Source organism: Myxocyprinus asiaticus, chromosome 12 (assembly GCF_019703515.2).
Source record: "Myxocyprinus asiaticus isolate MX2 ecotype Aquarium Trade chromosome 12, UBuf_Myxa_2, whole genome shotgun sequence".
NCBI classification, from domain to species: domain Eukaryota; kingdom Metazoa; phylum Chordata; class Actinopteri; order Cypriniformes; family Catostomidae; genus Myxocyprinus; species Myxocyprinus asiaticus.
In genome coordinates, this window is record NC_059355.1 from 28,016,393 (window position 1) to 28,034,682 (window position 18,290).

General features: G+C 40.1%; 1 protein-coding gene across 1 annotated transcript in view; it reads right to left on the reverse strand.

Annotated features, from left to right (window-relative positions):
- Positions 1-18,290, reverse strand: part of LOC127449402 (cAMP-specific 3',5'-cyclic phosphodiesterase 4B-like) — a 241,663-nt gene that overhangs the window by 164,013 nt on the left and 59,360 nt on the right. Inside the window, exon 3 of the mRNA XM_051712809.1 lies at positions 11,759-11,997. Coding sequence (XP_051568769.1) covers positions 11,759-11,997 — 239 coding nt within the window. The remainder of the gene's footprint in view (positions 1-11,758; positions 11,998-18,290) is intronic.

Genomic DNA, 18,290 nt, shown 5'->3' on the forward strand with positions numbered 1-18,290 from the left:
TTAAAAGGCTAGTTCAACCAAAATTGAAAATTCTCTCATCGTTTACTCACCCTCATGATATCTTATGTGTGTATGACTTTCTTTCTTCTGCAGAACACATTTGAAGAAAAATACAAAAATATCTTAGCTCAGTAGGTCCTTAAAATGCAAGTGGACGGTGATTAGACTTTTGAAGCTCCAAAAATCACAGACAGTCAGCATAAACGTACACGTACGACACCAGCGGTTAAATTAATATCTTCTAAAGCAACACGGTTGCTTTTGGTGTGAAAAAGATCAATATTTAAGTACTTTTTAAGTTTCTGGTCAGCAACTAAAGTAAGCCAAAGTAAGGTTTTGCCTGATTTTGCTCAAATTTGTCCCCAAAATAAAGCACACACACACAGACACACGCACACATATACACATTGCAACATAGGTTTCAAAGCTTCTTGGCCAAATAAAGCATAGGATCACATAAATTAATAAAAATCTAGGCCTAAAAAGATTTTATGAAGGTGACAACACAAAGATAATTCATAACTTTGAAAACTGGAGTGCTCTCATAACAAGTACTTAAATGGATAGTTCACCCAAAAATGAAAATTCTGTAGTCATTTACTCACCCTTATGTAGTTCCAAAAACTTTATAACTTTTTGCCTTCTGTGGAACACATGAGAAGAAATTTTGAAGTTGATGCTGCTCTTTATTACATTAAATTCAACTAACTTGATTGTGGATGGATGAAAGTGGGGCAGTCAGTCCTGCCTAGTCTTGCATAGTCAGACCTTTGACTTGAACAGCAAATGTCTGTGGTCTATCGCAGCTAACATAGGCAAAGAACCACCCACTTAGGCAGGAAAAGCCATCTACCTGACATGTAAAGCAGCCAATCACAGTCGGGTTTGTCATTACTTGGTGTTTAGGGGCGGGGTTATATGAGACATCTCATACCATAATAAAAGACCGGCATGGGAAATTAAATAATTTATATAATTGCACGCGAGTCTCCGCGAGCGACTGCACGGAAAACACATGGGAAAATAGGGGAAAATTTGTAGAGAGTGTAAGTACAGCACAGAAAACCTCATCACAGAGTACTTCACAGACATAACTAAGTAAAAAGCAGAATATGCAGCTCTGCTCATGGATATCCACTTTACTTTCTGATACATGCCTCAAACCAAATGCTGAACAACTTTAGAAGAGTTGATGTCACTAACCTGGCAAACTTGGACAAATTATGTGATTATGTAATCCTCAGAAGTGCTTACTGTATCAACAGTGGACTAATTTCATAAAAATTGTCTCATTTTACAGATAACCCCCTACATTTTACCAAATTATTGCAATAATTAATAAATAACATTGTATATGTTTACAATTTTATGATAAACTTTTTTTAAATAATCTTTTTTTTTAATGTCTAAAGTTTAAAAGCATGCCATTTCAGTTGTGTCCTCAATTTTCAAGCAAAAAGTCTTATTTTATTCAAATATTTATTATTATTTTAATATTTCATATTTTATTCCAGCAAGTACTAGAAAAAAAATAATTTTTCCATTACATTATACTGATCTGAAATGTAGGTTGTGCTCTAATGCATTCTAGCCCACACCCATAGACAACAAGTCTTCTTTTGAAGTGCTGAGAGCTTTCACACTGTTTTGTGTAGTTGTCTAGAAGCCCAATTTAGGTGTCTTTGGAAAGCAGAGAATCCCAGCTTTATAATGATGTGTAACATTTCATCTTCTATAAATGAGAACCTATTTTGCTGATGATTTGTTCCTCATACTTTTTCTACCAAACTTCATAATTTGTTTTACATTTTTTTGACACAACATTGGATTATTCTCACAAGCAAGCTAACAAACAAGTGAACGAGTACTTTCATGAACTCATTTTAAAGCTAATAACCCAGGGTAAGATTTGATATAAATTTTGAGGCTATTTGGGGCTTACAGATCAGTAGTCAGCAAAGAAAAGAGACGTTTGCATTTTATGCCTTACCGAAAATTTTCACTTTGATATTTTTTTAAAATAATTCAAACTGTGGTATTATGGCAACAAAATAAACTGTACAATCACCTTCCTGAGAATGAGATATATGACTTGTCTATTTAAGTGCTATATTAAGGACTTTTATATTAATTTTAATAATTTCTACAATGTAACCTCTAGGTGGGGCCAATTTGCGACAAATGTTTTCAGGCCTTATTTTGTTATTTTATGTAACTAAATGCAAATGTTATGGGGTTTTCATAATAGTTCAGATTCTAAGCTTTCAAATGATCCCACATACACTGGCAGCCAAAAGTCTGGAATAATGCACAGATTTAGCCGTTTCTGTAGGAAACTGGTACCTTAATTCACCAAAGTGGCATTCAGCTGATCACAAAGTATAGTCAGGATATTAGTGATGTAAAAAACAGCACCATCACTTTTTGAAAAAAGTCATTTTGATCAAATCTAGACAGGCCCCATTTCCAGCAGCCATCACTCTGACACCTTATCCTTGAGTAATCATGCTAAATTGCTAATTTGGTACTAGAAAATCACTTGCCATTATATCAAACACAGTTGAAAAACATTTTGTTCATTAAATGAAGCTTAACATTGTCTTTGTTTTTGTGTTGCCACAGTATGCAATAGACTGGCATGTCTTAAGGTCAATATTAGGTCAAAATGGCAAAAAAGAAATAGCTTTCTCTAGAAACTCGGTCAATCATTGTTTTGAGGAATGAAGGCTATACAATGCTTGAAATTGCCAAAAAGAACGGAAGATTTCATACGAAGGTGTATACTACAGTCTTCAAAGACAAAGGACAACAGGCTCTAACAAGGACAGAAAGCGATATGGAAGGCCAGATGTACAACTAAACAAGAGGATAAGTACATCAGAAGAGAAATAGATGCCTCACATGTCCTCAGTTGACAGCTTCATTGAATTCTACCCGCTCAACACCAGTTTCATGTACAACAGTAAAGAGAAGTCTCAGGGGTGCAGGCCTTATGGGAAGAACTACAAAGAAAAAGCCACTTTTGAAACAGAAAAACAAAAAGAAAAGGTTAGACTGGGCAAAGAAACACAGACATTGGACAACAGATAACTGGAATAACTGGTGTTGTGGATCTTAACCCCACTGAGCTTTTGTGGGATCAGCTAGACTGCAAGGTGCATGATAAGTGCCCGACAAGACAGCCACACCTATGGCAAGTGCAACAGGAAGCGTGGGGTGAAATGTCACCTGACTATCTGGACAAACTGACAGCTAGAATGCAAAGGATCTGCAAAGCTGCCATTGCTGCACGTGGAGGATTTTAAACACTTTGAAGTAGTTTAAGAAGTTCTGAACATTTTTTTTCAAATTGTAATAGTAATTTTTGACGTTATTAATGTCCTGGCTATACACTGTGATCAGTTGAATGCCACTTTGGTGAGTAAAAGTACCAATTTCTTTCCATAAGAGCCAAACCTGTACATTATTCCAAACTTTTGGCCACCAGGGACTTCAGGGTATTAAGTGTTAAAATGGCTTGCCAGATAGCGCCTCCCCACAGGCCCGGGTTTAAGAGGTTAAGAGTAAATAATGCCCAAACGTCACACCTGTTCTCACAAAATTCAACCTATTATACTACAGAACGAGGCGGATTAGGCCTGCACAGACCTCAGCCTGACCCAGACACAAGAGCATAGGGGAGATCTCCTGCCCTTTAGGCTTGTGTAACAGCACTTCTGAATGAAACTGGCTCTAAAACTCACATCAGCTGTGTGTCAGTGATGTCATTGAGAAATCAGTCTCTATTTTTCTCTGTCTTAATCTTTTTCTCTCAAAAATATGCACAAAGTGTTGAAAATGAACAATTTTGCTCTTTGTTTCTCGCCTGTTGGCTGGTAACTTTTTAGAAGCAGCAGCATAATGCATGGTCTGTTTAAATTGTAAGAATGATACTCTGACCCTAATTGCCGGTCCTCCCTATATGCAATATATGCAAGTTGCATAGGGGCCCCAATCTGCCCGGGGGCACCCATGCTGTCGAAGACATTAAAAGCAGCCGAGCACTTGTATTTGTTGCCATGCAAACAGGAGAGCTCCTTGATGCAAACATAACCATAATGGTAAAAAAAATATTATAACATGCAAATATAAATGTAATGTCAACTGTAGAGGAGGAGAAGGGGGTTGGGGGACTTTATAATTATCGTAATGCATTATTTTGTTTCCATTTCTGACACAGGACAGGTAATAAGATGTGTAACATAGTAGATAGGCATGGCTATGGTTACTACACATCAGGAACTTAAAGGAGAAAATGTGCCAGGAAAGTGAAATGATCAAACAAGAAGGTATGCACTTTTATCATATTAAAAAGTATTTAATCTTCACATTATCATTAGAAAGCTCATACTCCAGTTCTCCAGCTTCGATATTACACCACTGTTTTATGACAGAAATGCCACATCGAAAATAATTTCTTAATTTTGAGTCAGGAGTACAAATCAAAGCATGCATAATCAAAACTCTACACATTATTTGTAATTAAGAATGTAATAATCACATACCTATGCAGTTATGCAAGCTCTGCTGAATATGTCATGTCAATGCTCCAATAAACAATAACAATTAGAACTTTTAGTCCAAAGTGTGCACGTTTAGAGAAATATGCTCATATGTTTACTTCTGAATTCTTGAGAAAAAATTTTAGATATATTTTCTGGTAAATTCTGTGAATGGAAAAGCTTTCAACGCTGACCTATTTTCAGAAAGCTAGATGGCGCTAGACCATTATTTTTGACAAGCATTTAGCTGTCAATCAAAATTTGATTTCATTTATTTAATTGTTCATTTGTCTTCCTCCCATTTTTATATTTTTTGTATCTGTCTTTTAGTCTTCACTTATTTACTCTTGTTCAGTGTTGTATCGTTTCATTGTTTGCAAAAACATTATTAGTCTGTAAACTTAGCTGATAACATTACTTTGAACTGTTATGGTGTTAGGCCATTTGAAATGAAGTATCAACATTTTTTAAATTTTTTTTTTTAATCTGCCTTCTGGAACAATTCTCAAAGTTAATCAGTAAGACCAACAGCACCAGCGAGACACCGTTAGCTAAAGCAGGGACGAGTGCAGACCCCAGTAATGTAAAGCCAGCAAGTGCCCTGCCAACTGACCCTGCATACTGGCCTTATGTTCCTTTTATTGTTGAAAAGTGGCACCTTATATACCGTTAGCTTATTGTCAGTGTAAAAAGTAATAAACACTAATGTTGCTTAGAATTAACTCACTGTATGTTTTTTGTTTACTACAAAACTGCTCTGTGAGACAGGCTTAAGGGGCGGGATCATAGTTCCCTATCTGTCACTCACTCAACATTGTGTCGATGCAGTGACACTAGGGGTCACTCTTGGGAGCCCCGAACACCTCTGCTTTTTGAAAAAAGGCCAATGGGAATTGGCGAGAGGAATTTGCATGCCACTCACCCGGACATACGGGTACAAAAGGAGCTGGTATGCAACCACTCATTCAGATTTTCTCTGAGCCGAGCAGTTGCATTCAGTACACTGAATTCAATTCAAACTCAGTTCTCTTTACCGTTCACCTAAAACTGCTGGATTTACGGCACATTTCAGCGGCTTCTCCCCCTCTGCACCCATGGAGTGCAGAGAACGCCCCTGGGTGCTTCAGCAGAGCAAAGGAGTATATTCTAAAAGAGTATTTTTTCTTTCTAAAAGAGCGGCACACACGGAAACATCTTTTTAAAGAAGCCTTTCCATTTGTGTGTTATTCCTGGTTGCGGTCGTTATCTCTCCGCTTCTGACGGCCACGATCGCTGTGTTGCGTGTCTGGGCGCTGCCCACGTGGAGACATCGTTCGTGGATGGCTCCTAATTGCGAGAACATGACCATGGCAACATTGCAGTCATGGCTTGCATTCGTAAAAAAGCAAGCCACCCCAGCGGTCCTTCTACCTACGGGTATGAGGCCGTGCCGGTTAGCACTGGGGGCGATTTGGGCTCTCGGATGAGACCGCCGGCTCATCTCATGGTGAGTTCGACCTCTTACTTGGAGCCCGGGAAGACGATGAGTTATTGAGTGCAACATCAGAGAGCGGGCTCGTCCAGTCTGACGCGGACGCCTCGGCTGGGCTCCCTCCTTCGGGTGTGGTCGCCGCATCTCATCCCCTCATGGGACCTCTCTGTAGTCCTTTGGGGTCTATGGGGAGCCCCCTTCGAGCCCCTGGGGTCAGCTGAGCTTAAAGCACTCTTTGAAGACTGCCCTCCTGACTGTGCTCACTTCCATCAAGAGGGTAGGGGACCTGCAGGCATTCTCTGTCAGCGAAACGTGCCTGGAGTTCGGTCTGGGCTACTCACACGTGATCCCGAGACCCTGACCGGGCTATGTGCCCTAGGTTCCCATGACCCCATTTAGGGATCAGGTGGTGAACCTGCAAGCACTGCCCCAGGAGGAGGCAGACCCAGCTTTGGCGTTGCTGTGTCCGGTGCGTGCTTTATGCATCTATTTGGATCGCACGCAGAGCTTTAGGAGCTCCGAGCAGCTCTTTGTCTGCTTTGGTGGACAGTGGAAAGGAAGCGCTGTCTCCAAACAGAGGATTGCCCACTGGGTCATTGACGCCATCGTGATGGCAAATCACGCTCAGGACGTGCCGCCCCCCGTGGTGCTACGAGCCCACTCTACTAGGAGTGTAGTGGCCTCCTGGGCCCTGACCAGTGGCGCCTCTTTGTCAGACATCTGCAGAGCAGCGGGCTGGGCAACACCCAACACCTTTGTGAGGTTCTATAATCTCCGGGTTGAGCCGGTATCATCCCGTGTGTTGTCAGGTCCGAACAGGTATGTTCCGGGACAGCTGGCTGGGTTTACCACTTGCGTATAGTGCCTTTCCCCTCCCATGAGGTGAAGACGTGCGCCTTTGACTCCCAGTCGTGTTCACAAGTTGTGATCCCTGGATGACTTTCCTCCTTAGGCCTGTGGCAGACGAGTTTGTGGAGAAACTCGCTGCCGGCCCAGTAAATGTGCTAACTAAGCCCTGTACTGGGGTAGGTGCTCTACATGCGCTGGTTCCCCATAGGTGACCCCATGTGATATATCTTCCGCTAAATCGTTTCCCTGTCGGTAAACTGCGTCTTCCTTGGGCAGAGGCCCCTCTGCCCCCGGTCACCATGCTTGTAGAAACTCCTCCCCCCTCGGGTAGGACCTACCATGCGACTTCTCCACATGACATACTTCCGACAAGACTCGGTAAGACCATGTGACGTATTTCCACTCAAAATACCCCCCACCCCCCTTCTCTGGGCGGGGTGTGGTCTCCGCGGTGTCTTCCCCTTGGGAGTGACACCCCCCCCCCCCACCCGACGTAGACATTAATGGCCTCCAGTCGGTTAACAAATTCCACTCTTTTTGGGGAGAAAAAGAGAGGAAGAGGCCACGGCTGGGCTAGCCTGTCCCTATTTGTTGGGCAGTCAACTTGTTCCCGAAGGACCGTTTGATGCTCATAAGAGCGTTGGGGGAGGTTACGTGTCCCTCTTGCCACAACGCTGAACTACCCGCTGAAATGGCCGGGACCTTGTCTCGGCTCCTCAGCACAAAACCTGAATGAGTGGTTGCATATCAGCTCCTTTTATACCCGTATGTCCAGGGGAGTGGCATGCAAATTCCACTCACGAATTCCCATTTGCCTTTTTTCAAAAAGCAGAGGTGTTCGGGGCTCCCAAGAGTGACCCCTAGTGTCACTACTTCGACACAACATCTCGTTCCCTCCATCAGGGAATGGAGGTTACGAAAGTAACCAGGACGTTTTGGGGGTTACAGACACACTGGCAGGGGGCCCCACAAACAAAGATTTGCTTAGGGCCCCCAAAAGGCCAGGACCAGCACTGCTGACCCTTTATATTGTAAGTGATGTGAACGATTCAAATCAACTCTACTAAAGAGTACATCTGTCTCGACCTGCACATCTTTTAATAACTTTTTTGCCATCAGAGGTTCATCTAGAACACCAACTCCATGTGGCGACAACAGGGCCAAAATATATTAATATATGTAGGGACATAAATATATGAATAAAAATCATGCAAAATACAGTTTCATGGTTGGTTGGAAATATTTATGGCCGGTAAATTCTCTCAATCCACATCCATTAGGTACATTTTTCACACACACACAAAACAGGCCAATAAAAACCATTTCCACATACAAAAGACTCTGTCAAGACAAAAGTGGGTAAAGTCACTGATGAATTGGTTTGGCAGACAGCTTCGTGCCCTGTTGTGGCTGTCCTCCAGCATCATTGCTTATGCCTGGCCCATAAAGCTGTCCCACAATCCACCTGGGAGCACCCAAATCAATCTGCAACGGAGTCACGTCAGCAGGAAAATAATTGTGTTCCAGGAATAGCAATTTCTCCAAGCCTTGTCTCCTAATTCTCCTGACACACATATCAGACACCTCTAACAAGAGCAGAATGGCAGGAGTGTGAGCTAGCAAGGTAGATAACGAATGTATGCAAATGTTTGTGTGTCTCTCTTTACATGTGTGTTTGTGTGCATATAGTTAATGTGCAACTGTGCACACCTACTGTAAAATTGAAAAAGGAATTAGTATAATTGTGTAGCTCGTGCCCATATGCTCTTCTATTTTTCATGGAAAATAAAAGAATACAACAACAGTTAATCGTGATCACTGTTCTCAAGCTCCAAAAAAGAACAAAAGCGTAATTAAAAAAAAGTTGTCCATAAGACTTGTGCAATTTTTTCCATGTCTTCTGAATACAATACGATGGCTTTGTGAAGAGAACGGACTAAAATTTTGGTATATTCAGTAGGGCTGGGCGATAAAATATCTATATTTATCGAGAAAAAAAAATCCTCTATATTGATAAACTTTTGAGTAATTTTTTATATTTTGCCTATGTTCTATATCTACACTTAGTTAAGGTGTGTGTCGCTAAAAACACAAGCAGTTCGGCTAAGTTATGAGTCATGAAATCAGCTGGTTAGGAAGTTAGCTCCCTAAAGGCTGCCAAGCCCTTATGTCAAGTAAACCAGTAATGAGGCTAGGTAGCTGCTAGCTAGCTAGCAATCTGGTTAATATGATATTGTTGTGTATCAAACTAGGCACCACTGACAATGCAATAACTATCAACTGAACACAACAACAAATCCAACATCAACACCATTGCCATTTATTTATGTACTATTTAGTTAAATGTTTATCATGATCCATAGCAAGTCACAGGCAAGAATGTATTTATTATTCTTGTGAAGTTTATTGGCGGTTGGCAATCCAGTTTATGGTGCATTACCGCCACCTACTGAGCTGAAGTGTTGGGCGTAAAAATAAAGTCTTTCAGTGGAGTCAAGTCCGCTTAAGACGATTAAATTTCACCAATTTCATTGTCTTAACCGGATTGACTATATATAATCCTAAATAAGTATGATTTAGAGATCATACTTATGTAGGATTAAATCCTAAACTGAGTATACTTCTTGAACTTAACTCAAAAGGTATTTTACCTTGTGGAGTTTACTTGTAAACATACTGTAAGTTATGTTTAATTCATTCTGGAGGTTTAACAAACACTTGGAATGCATTTCCTTCCACATTAATGGTATGAAATGTATATCATAATAAATATCAATATCGAACGAAATGAATAAATAAATATCATGACAATATTTTTGGCAATATCGCCCAGCACTAACTCACTGACCAAAAACTCCCTGAAACTTCACTTATAATCTTTCCATACATCTTTGCCTGCCACATCCCCCCCCAATTTTTTTTTTAAAAAAAATTAATTTAAAAAAAATGTGGTGAAATCTCAATTGTGTTTGAATGCAGAAAAAAAAAAAAAAAAAAACAATAATTTTCAAAAAGCCATTGGCATGTGTCGTACCCAAACAGAACATGTCAGTTCGGATATGTGGAATGAAGAATGAATGACATTTTAAAAGTGCACTAAGTAACTTTTTTGTTTATGTCCTTTTGGAATTACAGTGACACTTAGTGGCGTGGATGCTTCATCATTCAAAATCAATAATTTTCAGTTACAGATGCCATTGTAGAAATTAACTACTCACAGTTAGCCATGATTAATTTAATCCAAGAGAGAAAGTGTCCAATAATGGGGCTGTTACTGAGATTAAGCAAGTAGTATTCGGCTGGTCATGTGATCAACATGGCAGCCCCATGAGGGGATGCTCTCCATTAAGAATAAAGCAGCTTTTATAAGGTTACTGATATGACTAGGTTCTGCATCTCATGTGAGTGGTCATGATTTTATACCTATGTTTTAAAAATACAATTAATTTATTTTGGAGTTAAACTTTATTTAATGGGGAAAAATTACTGAGTGCACCTTTAAAACTGCAGTTTAGGGAAACATTTTCCGTGAACAACAACTTACATTTCGGTCTGTTTCAACACAAAGCTATCACACAGCACACAAGTAAAATTGACTAGTTTTATGGATCTTTTGTGGAGTTTATGGTCCTTTTTGGACTTTGGATGTCGTGGTCACAATGAACTGTCATTTTATGGAAAAAAGCTGCTTGAAGGTTCTTCAAAAATTATTTTTGTGTTCTACAGAGAGAAAATCCCCCAGAATTGCAGGTTATGAAAGACACTTAATGACAGAATTAAATTTTTGGGGTGAGCTATTCCTTTAAACATTTTGAGACAATCATACTAAATACATAATCTCATTTTGCAATGCATGAAAGATGCATGTAACTGTATGGCCTACCCTACATTGATATATTAGATGAAAAATATGGGTCTGGTACGTTGCTGCGGGCAGACTGATGAATGCTCTTGGGGTTTATTAAAGCAGACATGTCACACTGAGGAAACAGAGAATAAGAGTAAGGAAATATTATATACTCAATGCTGCCCTCCACTGGCAAACATGAACAGCTACCAGCTCAATCAATATAATCAAATGGGAAAAATTCACTATTAAATACATCAAACTGTAAAATCGAGTGGTCTTAAGATAAAGAATACAAAGAATGTTAATTGTTTAGACTTTGTTCGTGGTTGTTTTTAAAGGACCAGGCAAATGCAACAAAAACTCAATTTAGCATATAACTGAATTTATCTATTAAAAACAAATGTTAAATCACATCTTTCTGTCAGACAAACTAATAAATTATAAACCAGCTGTTGCCGTGTTAACAACCACAACCAAACAGATTCAACTCTCCTCTAGGCAGCAACATAGTTGAGCAGTTGCCGTTTGAATCATCAGCACTGGAAGCAAGACTAATATATTTAATCTCCCATTGTGCAGAAATTTGTGGTTTCCATGATCTCAGGCTAGAATTAAAGCACAGATGCTTTGACGTGCAAGTACATAAGTTAACAATTTAGCAAGACTTTTGAGAAGAATACAAATGATTAAAAAACCGAGCTCTCCACAATATGCATCCTGCATTCATTGTTGTGAGGCTATCCATAGAGTTATTTGCCACGTTGCACACACTTTACATGTAAAGTAACACAATATGAATATTAAATAATAATAAATAAAATTAAATAAATAAATAAAACACCTGGTTTATGTATTACTTTTTTACTATGAAAAAAGGAAAGACTTCTAATAGAAGAAACAGTATGTATAAATCCTCATACAATGCCAAAAACACAACCATTAAAGTGTCTTTCACAAGCCAGCAATAAGTCAGGTAAATCAGATCAGGTACATTTCTGGGCAAATCAGTTAAATTCAGGGCAGTGGTAAAAGCTGAATGGTACTCACCACTCAGAGTCCACCGATGTGATGTCAATGCGAGGGGGTGTGATAAAGGGCAGGGTAGTTGGTCTTGCCATTATCTCTTCATCAGGACTACGTAACCTCTCTGTCTGCCGCCATGATAAAGGAGGCAATTGCAGGTTACCGGAGAAATGGCGACGCCTGCGGCACAGGTCAACTCCTAGCGTGCAACCTGAGGATGTGAAAGATTCACTTAGCCTGCAGTCTGGAGGCTCTTTACTGTCCTGAAGTGAGAGAGAGACAATAAGAGAGAAAGGATGGCAAAGAAGGGAATTAATTAAAGGTGCACTCAGTAATATTTATGTTTATGTTGCACTGACACCTTACGTGTCAGTACGTAAAGTACAGATTGTACAAATGCATCCATAATTAATATATTTTGTGTGATCGTGTCCAATTACTAGGGATGTGCATTTTGGTCATTTTGTCTACTCGAGTACTTGGACTAATTACTCAAGTACTCATCGAGTACTCAAGGGGCAATTACATGTTCATAACTGTACATATAATAACATGTCTGACAAACATCTATGGCTGCTGCATTGCGTCTTGTTGTTCCAGTGTATCGTCTATTCATTATTATAAGCTGTTATAAAATAGTATGTTACAAAATGTACAAAAGATTGCATAATCAAAATATAATGCATCATATTTTGTCATTATGTGAAGATTCGCTGCCCAACTCTGAAAGAATGTGCACAACGCACGTCTGTCTGTTCTTCCTTCAGGTTACTGTAGTAATCTTAGTAAGTGCGCACCAGTTTGTGACTGTCTGAACTGTCTATTTTCAAATAACAGGAGACACCATAACCATTGCATTTTAATATGCATGTTAAGTTTGAAGTTCAGTTTTGAAGATGCTGCATTGTGTTCCATTTAACTGCGCTCTGTCTAGCTGTTTGAAACACTTGCCTGCTGTACACTGCCACACGCGCCTGGTGTGTATGTATAAGTGTGTGTGTGTGTGTGTGTGTGTGTGTGTGTCCCCAAATGTTCGTTCTTGTGAGGAAAGCCGCGATGCTCTGTATTGTTGTTGCTGTGATTCATGAAGCGTTCCATTCAACTCAGAGAGTCTGAATTTCCACCTTTCAACTGAGGAAAGTGCAATGGAATGACACTTTATATCGGATATCGAACTTGGAAACTCGAGCGGAAATCTTCATTCATTTCGTCAAGATGCAGGTGTGTGTTACGTCACGCAGGGCGGGGAGGTTTAGCCAGTGACAATCATTCACTTTTATTAAATAATATCCATTCACGAGTCAAAGTCCTTATATTAAATGATAATAAAGCGTGTTTAGCAAACGTTTTGCAGAGACAGGTGTTCAAAACACGGTTAATTACACTTTGTTTTGATTATCGGAACGATAGCATTGCAGCGTCGTATCAGTTTGTTTGCCATGAGAAGTCTCTGACAATCAAATGTACCCCTCAAAGTCAAAACATAAAAGTTAAAAATAAGCTTCCTCTTTGACAAGTTTGTGTTTAGTTGTCAGGTAATTGTCACTAGATTTCGAATTAAGTGTAAAGTCACATCATGCGTGATCACTATCGATCATTGCTGCCACGTCCGAGTACCCAAGTCCTCAAGTACTCGTGTCCATCCCTACTAATTACAAGGGATTATTGAGATAAAACGAGTAGTTCATGGCTGGTCATATGATCTCAACATGATCACAACATGAAGGGTGTGGGCGAGAAACAGATCAATATTTGACTGTAAACTGACGCGATACAAACGGAAGTGCAGCTCGATTTGTTAACAAGAGAACGCTGTTCACAAGCTTCATTGGTTATGCGTTGAAGTCCTCTTATGAACGCGCAACGGAGCGTGACCAGAAGTAAACAATTATAGTGAATATAATGATTTGTTTCTAACCCAAAACAGTTGTATCACTTTAGCGGATATTACTTTAACCACTGGAGTAGTATGGGTTACGTTTACTACGACTATCTGTGATTTTTTGGAGCTGCAAAAGGTCTGATCTCCATTCATTTGCATTGAATGGACCTACAGAGCTGAAATATTCTTCTAAAATCTTCGTTTAAGTTCTGCAAAAGAAAGAAAGTCATACACATCTGGGATGATATGAGGGTGAAGTAAATGATAAGAACATTTTCATTTTTGGGTGAACGGCACACAAACTCTCTCTTTAAGATGTGAAAGATTAGAGAAGCAATAATTACATGAGAAAGACTGTGACTTATGCCACTAGAGGGCGGCAACGCCTTTCTCTCAAAATCTAAGTGTTTTCTTGTAGGTCCAATTTTCATTTTCTTATGAAAAGTACTGTATATTCTCTCACACATACACATACAAAACACAAACACACAACATACCCCTAAGACACCACAGCTTATGAACAGAAAGGAATATGTCTGTAACAGAATTTCATTTTACCAGCAAGCATGCGCAGACAAATACATGGACACTGCAAACCACATAAACATGCATTAAATATAAAGAAAAGGTCTGTATTGCCAGCCAAACACACAGATACACATTCACACAACAATGTTGTGGGCAATGCTGTCAAACACAATAGTAGTGAGAATAATGGGAAGATAAAGTATGTGGGCAGGTGAAGGAGTTTGATTGCAGACCAAACTGAACATCTGACTCACAACTGTTGATGTATTTATACTCTTTCTCAAAAATTGAGTAAAAAAAAAAAAAAACAACAACAACTCTACACTTTGTTTCTACTGTCTCACAATGTCTCACCTACATCTCTGTACCAGCTTGTACTTTTGTACAGTTCTAAGGAATTCTAGAACTTTGTGGTGTGTCACTTTCTGTCTGTTAGAGTCTCCAGTCCTTTTTTCCTTTGTTGAAATATTCCTAATTTGTAAATCACTTTGGATAAAAGTGTCTGCTAAATGAAGAAATGTTAAAACAACACACAGGCTGGAGAGGGGCAGAACTCACAAGCAACTTATATCATCACTACAGCATGAGAAAAGATTTGAGAGAAGAGGAGTTGAATCATCTGTCAGTGACCACAACACAAACTTAAGGAACTAAGCAGAGCTCCATGCTACAGCCGGTTACATAATTTAGAACAACCAAAGACCACATACACCTCTATTCCATACACCTCTACCAATATGAAGAAATACTAAATATAGTATTAAAATAGTAACATGCATTTTAAAGTAGGATAGATACGGTACAAATCCTTGTACAATGCCAAAAAAAAACAAAAAAAAAACAACCACTATGCAGAGACAACTTTAAGTATGCCATTCATAGGTTGATTCCCCCCAAAACTGTAAAAACTGTGGGTCTGTGGCACTATCAAAACATTGCTCTGTTTCTTTGAGTATCATGACCAACCCGACAGCAACATTATACAGCGGGACTATTTGTTTGTCTGACCAATCGCATACAGGGGAAATGTTTGTGTAAACCTGTTTGAAAATAGTTATTTTGTTGGGAAATTACAATTACTTGTGCTTGAGGAACTACAAGGAGCTCCATGTTCTGAAGAGAAAAAGAGCCAGGGCCTGAAAGGTGGCACGGGTTGGCAGATGCCATCCTAATAATTAGCTTTGCCACCCCACTTGCTACCAAAACTCGGACCCCGCTCGCACCCTGGAGAAGGTGTGCAATGGCTTAACCCATTCGCGTCACGCATGGTCCATAATAACATCCCGCCCACACATCCCCCGCCCTACCCAATCCCCCCCCTCCCTACCCCCACCCCGCACAGACATCTGGAAGGACACAGCATTCCTCCTCAACTGACAATATTCCCCCAAATCCCCTCCCCTGTGAAATAACTGTATAACTATGCTATTCTCCTTCGCCACAATTTTTTTTCCTTCAAGGCTATATCAAACAGCCTTTTTTAGGTTTAAGGCACCTTCAGTACTATAAATGAGAGACTAAAATGTAAACATGTGCATCACTATGCTTCTTTTGTTCCTAAACGCAGTTCTTTCTTTGAATGCTGGGAACAATTTGTTAGCTTTCACATTTAATCTTGGGTGGATGAATCATGCTGAGAGTCTCAGGGTTCATTTCAATATTTCAAAGCACTTTGACAGAGACAAGGTCGTTTACTGCAGTAAAGTTAATATTTTCAAATGCACATATGGGGATAAGTATTGATGGTTTCGGCTGTTCTCCAATCCATGAGCATGTTGCTTCTGACAAAACATCTCTCCTGGCTAAAGTCAACAGTAGATATTAGGGATGCAGAGATTTTGAAATATTCATCCGATATCAAATTTATCAAAAAAAAAACTATAAGCCAGTCCCGATATTTTGTCACTTTGCCTATTTGAACGTCTGTCATCATTTCCCTTTTGAATTATGCTTTTAAATGAACATAATTCAATTACACCCATACAAAGATATACAACTGATTTTTATTGCTTTAGTAACATACAGTACAGTTACTGGATTACAAAATAACATTAATCAATGTACAGTATAACGTGTCTACATTACAAGAGACAAAAGAAAAATAATAAATGAAAAATAAAATAATAGCCGAGTATAACCATTTTCATGGGGGTTTTTATAGTGCATCTGGAAAGTATTCACACCGTTTCACTTCTTCCACATTTTGTTATGTTACAGCCTTATTCCAAAAAGTACTCAGTTCTACAAACAATACCCCATAATGACAACGTGAAAGAAGTTGGTTTGAAATCTTTGCAAATGTATAAAAAAACACGCCCACATGTACGTAAGTATTCACAGCCTTTGCTCAATACTTTGTTAAAGCACCTTTGGCACCAATTACAGCCTCAAGTCTTTGAGTATTATGCTACAAGCTTGGCACACCTATTTTTGGGCAGTCTCTCCCATTCTTCTTTGCAGGACCTCTCAAGCTCCATCAGGTTGGATGGGGAGCGTCGGTGCACAGCCATTCTCAGATCTCTCCAGAGATGTTCTATCGGGTTCAAGTCTGGGCTCTGGCTGGGCCACTCAAGGACATTCACAGAGTTGTCCCATAGCCACTCCTTTGTTATCTTGGCTGTGTGCTTAGGGTCGTTGTCCTGTTGGAAGATGAACCTTCACCCCAGTCTGAGGTCCAGAGCGCTCTGGAGCAGGTTTTCATCAAGGATGTCTCTGTACATTGCTGCATTCATCTTTCCCTCGATCCTGACTTGTCTCCCAGTTCCTGCCGCTGAAAAACATCCCCACAGCATGATGCTGCCACCACCATGCTTCACTGTAGGGATGGTATTGGCCAGGTGATGAGCGGTGACTGGTTTCCTCCAGACATGACGCTTGCCATTCAGGCCAAAGAGTTCAATCTTTGTTTCTCTTGGCCTGAGAGTCCTTCAGGTGCCTTTTGGCAAACTCCAGGCAGGCTGTCATGTGCCTTTTACTGAGGAGTGGCTTCCATCAGGCCACTCTACCATACAGGCCTGATTGGTGGAGTGCTGCAGAGATGGTTGTTCTTCTGGAAGGTTCTCCTCTCTCCACAGAGAAATGCTGGAGCTCTGTCAGAGTGACCATTGGGTTCTTGGTCACCTCCCTGACTAAGGCCCTTCTCCTCCGATCGCTCAGTTTGGCCAGGCAGCCAGCTCTAGGAAGAGTCCTGGTGGTTCCAAACTCCTTCCATTTACGGATGATGGAGGCCACTGTGCTCACTGGGACCTTCAATGCTGCTGAAATTTTTCTATACCCTTCCCCAGATCTGTGCCTCAATATAATCCTGTCTCGGAGGTCTACAGCCAATTCCTTGGACTTCATGGCTTGGTTTGTGCTCTGACATGCACTGTTAACTGTGGGACCTTATATAGACAGGTGTGTGCCTTTCCAAATCATGTCCAATCAACTGAATTTACCACAGGTGGACTCCAATCAAGTTGTCGAAACATCAAGGATGATCAGTGGAAACAGGATGCACCTGAGCTCAATTTTGAGGGTCATGGCAAAGGCTATGAATACTTATGTACATGTGATTTTTTTTTTTCGGTTTTTATTTTTAATAAATTTGCAAAGATTTCAAACAAACTTCTTTCATGTTGTTATTATGGGGTATTGTTTGTAGAATTGAGGAAAACAATGAATTTAATCCATTTTGGAATAAGGCTGTAACATAAAATATGTAAAAAGTGAAGCGCTGTGAATACTTTCCGGATGCACTGTACAGAGGACTATGTATCATGATATTAAAAAAAGAAACCCCACAGTTCTCTGGAACCTGTCCTCCCCTTTTAAGGTCAAATATGAAAATATTGTGCAGAAGAAAGATGTCATCTATGAGCAACTGTTGTCTGGCATATAGATAACATAGTCTGGATTTAAATGATCCAAAGATAAGCTCAGAATAAAGGTATAATTTTATTATTGGTCAGTGTCTTACTAAGCAGATATGATCTGTTTTGCTTGCCCAGCCCTGTCTGTGCAACAGAATTACAGCGTTCTGTCCCTGAATGAACTCTGTTGGACAGCACAGGAGCATGGCGAGTCCGGGGATGACCAAGGTGACTTCCTGAGGTTCCCTGGAACACTCTGCGGTCAGCTCAGTGCCAGCCACTGCAGTCACCCGAG